The following is a 6400-nucleotide window of genomic DNA, read 5'->3' on the forward strand; positions in this document are numbered from 1 at the left end:
CGAGGCAGGAGACTCGCTTGAGCCCAGGAGTTGGAGGTTGCTGTGAGCTGTGATGCCATGGCACTCTACCCAGGGGGATAGCTTGAGGCTCCATCTCAAAAATAAATAAATAAATAAATAAATAAAAGTACACCTCCCTGGGGAATTTCAGAGGGGAATTTCAGAGTAGTAAAGTACTTGTTTTAAAATTGAGGAAGGCGGTGCCCAGAGCTCAGTGGGTAGGGTACCAGCCACATACACCGTGGCTAGCAGATTCATATCATCCTGGGCCAGCTAAAACAATGCAACAAAAAAAATTGCTGGGTGCTGTGGTGGGCACCTGTGGTCCCAGCTACTTGGAAGGCTGGGGCAAGAGAATTGCTTGAGCCCAAGAGTTGGAGGTTGCTGTGAGCTGTGACACCATAGCACCTACCCAGGGTGACAGTTTGAAACTCTGTCCCCCCAAAAAATAAAAATAAATAAAAAATAAATAAGATTTGAGGCAGATGGACAAATGTAATGAGCCACTTCATAAACAGCATGCCCAAAGTCAGATAGTGTGCCTGCTCATTCTCAGACCACACCCAGGTTTTCTCTGGCTTTGTCTGGCCTTTCCTTGTCAGACCCTGCATTTGCCTCAAAACTGCTTTCCAACTAAACCTTGGCTGGCTGCCAGGACAGGAGTTCCACAGACTTCAGGTCCACAAAGGCCATATAGTCCACCAAAGCTAAGAGGAGTAAAAGCCCTTACCAGGAAGCTCTCCTAGCTGTGACCCCTGCATCATCCCAAAAAGTCTACAAACCTCTCTAAAACCAGGCGGTTGACAGTGTCACTGGTCACTGGTGGCAGGTTCAAGGTTTCCTGCAACATTTTTAACTTCTTTTTCAGGCTCTTGGAGAAAGAAAGAAAAGACTGTGAGAGGAAGGTTGAGGCATTGAGTCCATGTACTGTGTTTCCCTGAAAATAAGACCTACCCCAAAAATAAGCCCTAGCAGTATTTCTATGTATTTGTTAAATATAAGCCCTACCCTGATAATAAGACCTAGTGATAGGCATGCATTTCAGTGCAGAGCAGTAAGGAAGACTGGAATACCTTTTATCTGCCACAGCTCCCTTCTCCGAGCCGTTTGCACTTGCACTTGCACAGGTGCACGTGTGGTAACAGGGGTCGCAGACATCCTATTGTGCATGTGCGAACAGCTAGGGGAAAGGAGTTCACGCATTACTAGCACCAGCCCCACCAACAAGGTTGGCTGTCCCTGTCAGGTTCCAGAAGATGACTTAACTGTATTTGAATAAATGTAGATTGTTGTATTATACTTAATAAAAATAAGACATCCCTTGAAAATAAGCCCTAGTGTGTCTTCTTGAGAAAAAGTAAATATAAGACAGTGTCTTATTTTCGGGGAAACACGGTAATAGAGGACATGAGCAGTATACATGAAAGGCAGGTCCACTGGGAACAAAGCAAGGCAGAAACCCCAACATCAGGCTCAGCAGGCCAAGCCCATCAGACTTTAGAACCCCTCTTTGGTAGAGCCCCTCCTCTGGTGACTAAGGACCTCAAGGATGTAGATACAGGAAAGACTGAGGGAAGACCCATGGTGTTATTTGCTTTCTGCCAAGGAGGACCAGACTCTAGACCAAACCAGAACCAAAAAGCACACCCTTACACAGGAGGATACAAGGAGCCCAGAATCATCACCTGGTGCACAGGTTCCTGGGTAGAGACAACCCAGCCCTCCTCTGGGAAAGCACACAAACCTTTTATTCCTATGAGGCCAGGGATATTCCTCACCGTGATTTCCTTGTCAGCACTCTGTAAGTCCTTCTGGGCTGACTTCAGCTCCAACTTGGCCTGATCCAATTCAGAGTACACTGTCTGCAACTATAAGAAAGTATAGGGCGGCACCTGTGGCTCAGTGTTTAGGGCACTGGCCCCATATATCGAGGGTGGTGGGTTCAAACCCAGCCCTGGCCAAACTGCAACAAAAAAATAGCTGAGCATTGTGACAGATGCCAATGGTCCCAGCTACTTGGGAGGCTGAGGCAGGAGAATTGCCTAAGCCCAGGAGTTGGAGGTAGCTGTGAGCTGTGACGCCATGGCACTCTACCAAGGACAATAAAGTGAGACTCTGTCTCTTAAAAAAAAAAGTATAGAGCAGTGATTCTTATCCTTCCTAATGCCTCAACCTTTTATATAGTTCCTCATGTTGTGGTGACCCCTAATCATAAAGTTATTTTTGTTGCTACTTTATAACTGTAATTTTGCTACTGTTATGAACTGTAATGTAAATATCTGATATGCAGGATGTATTTTCATTGTTACAAAGGCGTCCTGACCCACAGTTGAGGACTGCTGATACAGAAAGAAAAAGCCAAGTGGTGGCCATGTGCTCTGTCCCCACCTGCTGCTACCCAGTGCATGGTCAGGGTAGCTTAGGGTCCAGAAGAGACTGGAGATATAGGAAGCGATTTCAACTATCTGAGGATAGGCCTTAGTCTGGCAAAGCACATCTGGAGCTGCCCAGGAATAAAAGCTGCTTCTTACACCCTGCAGCCTTTAGATGGACCATATAGAAGTAACGGCAGCTGTGCTGACCAAATCAAGTTCTAGGAGCTCTCCTACTCTGGGCCTGGTACAAAAATAAGCCTTTGAAACTGTCATGTTTGGGGCTTAGGTTCTTAAACCAGAAGAGCAGAGGGGATAAGTATGCATGGTTGGAGGGAATATATCCATGATTTTCTACCTCAAGTGGACAAGCCACATAGACAATGAGCAGTAAGGACCAGTAACCAATCTCTATAAATCCCACGGAGTCAGCTATGCCATCAGGACCCATGGCTTTGACCAGGAGACCTGAGTGAGCATGCCAAAAGGAAAGCCACCTCTCCCTTTACCCTCTGCTCCCCACTAAGTTACCTTACTTCTGGAGGAAAGCAAGTCCTTCTTCAGCTTGTCAGCCAGCTCCCCTGAGGCTTTCCGTGCCTCCTTTAGATTCTCATACTCTCTGTAAAGTTGCCATTAAAAGAGATGGCAGAATAGAACAGCCAGTAGGTCAGACAGAGCCACAGCACCAACCTAACACAAAGCACTACCCAAACCCTCAGCTCATTCTCATTCCCACTTTATTATCTGAGTCCAGCCAGGTGTCACTAGGGAGGGTATTGCACAAAGACTCTGTTCCCTACCTGTCCTATAAGGGATAGGGTATGTAGGAAGCTCCAGCCTCACTAGAGGGCTCCCTACATCCTCCTATATGAGGCATCTTAAGACTTTCTGTGCCTGTCAGCCAAGGGGCCCCACTTCCTGCCAACCTCACACCCACCACAGAGAAGAATATGAGCAAAGTTTGATGCAAGCCAGGGAGGGCAATAATAGTGCTAAAATCATGATGGGGCTTATAGCTTAGAGGGCTGTATCAGCTCCCTTAGAAACAACATGTATAATTCACACTCAATTCTCTTAACAACTGTGAGGCATGTCTAATTCTATCTCCATTCAGGAAGCTGAGGGTTAGAGAAGCCAAAATACTGGCCTCAGTACACAAAGCTGATGAGATATAGAGGTAAAGTCAGGTTTCAAACTACAGCAGCATGGTTCCAGAGCTTGCCTCTTCTCCTTAACTCCATCTGCTTTACAAGAGATGGGAAGCAGTAGCATGGCTGGGGCCCCATGGACTATCTCCTGAGCTTGTTGAAAGGGGCCAGAGTACATACTTCTTAAGGGACACACAGTACATAGCCAGCTGCTCCACTGCTGGCTGTCCCACACCCATGTCTCGAATCATCTCCTCCACCTCAGGCCGCTGGCTCTGGAGTAGAAGCTCAATCCTGAAAAACACATCCAGCCCACAGCATTTGAAATCTGGAGGCTGATGGGTAGGCACCCAGTACAGTTCTGCCTTCCTTTGCTGCTGTTGCTGTGGTAACAGCCTAGGCTGCTAGGATGCTTTGGCAGGTGGGTGTGCCCAAGGAGAAGCCCCACAACAGAGCTGAGCAAAACTCCAGGGATGCTGTTGAGAAAGAAGAGGTACTGACAGAGGGACTCAAGTTCAGGGATTTCCCAGAGTTTCCTGGAAGGAAAGACTAGCCAGGTCATCTGACTGCAGGCAACAGATACAGGGGAAAATGTAGCAAGGGTCCCCATAGAAAGTGTGAGTCCACAGAAGCTAAGCAAGGAGACATGTGCCCATACTTAGCTAGCCTGAGCCCTCCATGGCCTACAGAGATATGAACCACATAGGTGACCCAACTCCATTCCCTGCTTAGTCCTAAGAGCTGTACCACCTGGAGGCCCTGGGAACTATAGGACTCAGTTTAACAACTCACTGCTCCATGGTTTTCATCTTGCTCCTGAGCCGGCGGGCCTCTTCCCGTGCTTGTTTGGTCTCATCCTGCTGCTGCTCCAAGTACTTCATCTGCTTCTGAAGATCAAACACACCCATACCAGGAGCCATAGCTTAAGTCACTGGGAAAACTTCACTGGAGAACTGTCTATACCATATCTTTTGAAAATGCTAATATATGTCCCCAAATGCCAGGAGGTAAGCCCCACTCTGGCTTGTGCTTTTTCTGCCATGAGGCTCTAGGCCAGCTACTTCCTCGCTTACTGGCCTGCTTTCTCCTGAGATATGTCTTATCATAGGCACAACCTACTGCCAGCGTTCATAGGCCTAGTGTGAGTTGCCATGGTCCAGTGATCTGAGCCTCATGGTACATGTTGTACAGGTAGCTGAAGAAGTCCAGGACACAAACCCAGGCCTCACCATCCACCATCCAGACGCACAGTTGCCAAGATAGGACAACTGAGCCAGGCCTAGCTGGCCAGGTTGTCCTAAGCATAAGATCACTCATCTCTGATGTGAGAATGCCATCAGAGACTCCTGCTCTGCAGACAGGTGCTAGTTTGCTCCTTCCCACCAGCTATGCCATGTGATGTGGCTCAGACCCTGACTAGGAACAGAGACAATGAATATCCTGGGGCCTTGTCTCTTCATAAAGATGGCTCCCTTTCCCTTTCAAAGTGCATACAGCAAGCACTGCTCCTGCCTAAAAGGCCAGAATATCAATCATGGGTTCAGATCAATCGCCTTACGGCCCTTGGAGAGCAAGAGGCTCACCATCCCAGGCTGATAGAAAATTCATCTGGGTCTAGGGCTGTTTGCTCTGCAGGCTTTGATCTGCTCGGTCAGCTCAGCACAACCAACTTCAAAGGCCCTTGCTCTTCCCTGGGATGCTGTTTGATCTGACTCCAGAGAGCAACCTAGCCAAGATCTGGAGTGCTAATGGAAGGTTCTTCAAGCTGGCCTCATCAGTGGAGCATGAACCATTATTGGAAATATGGCCCAGCCTCACTGAGATCTTAGTTGAGCATTCTCTCTGTGAAGTGCTGAAAAAGCTTCTTGTCTCTCCAAACTACCGAGTACAGAATCTACAAGCACAGTCAATATATCACACTTCTTATGGATTGGATGGGTATGGTACAGGAGGACTTGGGGAAGAAATAATCAGCCTCCATTTTACAACTCCACAAACCAAGGTATTGACTAGGGCAGAACCAGAAGATAAGCCCTAAATAGTGAGCCCAACACTAGGGCTATATCTCCCTACCAACTCTGGGCCCACAAGACCAGAACCCACTTTGAGTGTGGAGCACAGCATCTCAGCCTTGCCTAAGGCCTGCTGCAGAGATTCCACAGTGGCATTGCGTTCTTCCAGTGTGTCTCGCAGAGTATCAATGATGACCTGGCTGTCCTGTTTTTCCTTCTCTGGAACAGAGGGAAGAGAAAGGAGAAAGAGAGGTCAATGTACCTATCAGCATGAGAATATGGGTAGCACCTCATCCCTGAGCCAGATAAGAAAAAAGGCTTAGGGCAGCGCATGTAGCTCAGTGGGTAGGGCACCAGCCCCATATACCAAGGGTGTTGGGTTCGAGTCTGACCCCAGCCAAACTGCAACAAAAAAAATAGCTGGGTGTTGTGGTGGGCACCTGTGGTCCAGCTACTTGGGAGGCTAAGGCAAAAGAATTGCCTAGGCCCAGGAGTTGGCAGTTGCTGTGAGCTGTGACACCATGGCACTCTACCGAGGTCGATAAAGTAAGACTCTGTCTCTAAAAAAAATATATCCTAAAAAAAAAAGAAACAAAGTTTAGGCTTGGCATCTATAGCTCAGTTGTTAGGGTATAAGCCACATACACCGAGGCAGGCAGGTTTGAACCCAGCCTGGGCCTGCTAAACAATGACAACAGCAACAAAACAACAACAACAAACAAAAAATAGACGGGTGTAGTCCCAGTTACTTGGGAGGCTGAGGCAAAAGAATCACTAAGCCCAAGAGTCAGAGGTTGCTGTGATGCCACAGCACTCTACCAAGGGTGACATAGTGAGACTCTGTCTCAAAAAAAAAAAAAAAAAAAAA

At 47.7% G+C, this 6400-nt stretch overlaps 1 protein-coding gene across 1 annotated transcript in view; it reads right to left on the minus strand.

Moving 5' to 3' along the window:
- The window catches only part of TRAIP (TRAF interacting protein), a 26276-nt gene that overhangs the window by 10519 nt on the left and 9357 nt on the right, over nt 1-6400 (minus strand). Inside the window, exons 4-9 of the mRNA XM_003800602.3 lie at nt 5624-5751; nt 4313-4407; nt 3701-3814; nt 2904-2991; nt 1779-1868; nt 783-871 (exon numbers count right to left, since the gene is read on the minus strand). Coding sequence (XP_003800650.1) covers nt 783-871; nt 1779-1868; nt 2904-2991; nt 3701-3814; nt 4313-4407; nt 5624-5751 — 604 coding nt within the window. The remainder of the gene's footprint in view (nt 1-782; nt 872-1778; nt 1869-2903; nt 2992-3700; nt 3815-4312; nt 4408-5623; nt 5752-6400) is intronic.

This window comes from Otolemur garnettii, unplaced genomic scaffold (assembly GCF_000181295.1).
Source record: "Otolemur garnettii isolate 467f Iridium unplaced genomic scaffold, OtoGar3 scaffold00179, whole genome shotgun sequence".
Classification (NCBI taxonomy): Eukaryota; Metazoa; Chordata; class Mammalia; order Primates; family Galagidae; genus Otolemur; species Otolemur garnettii.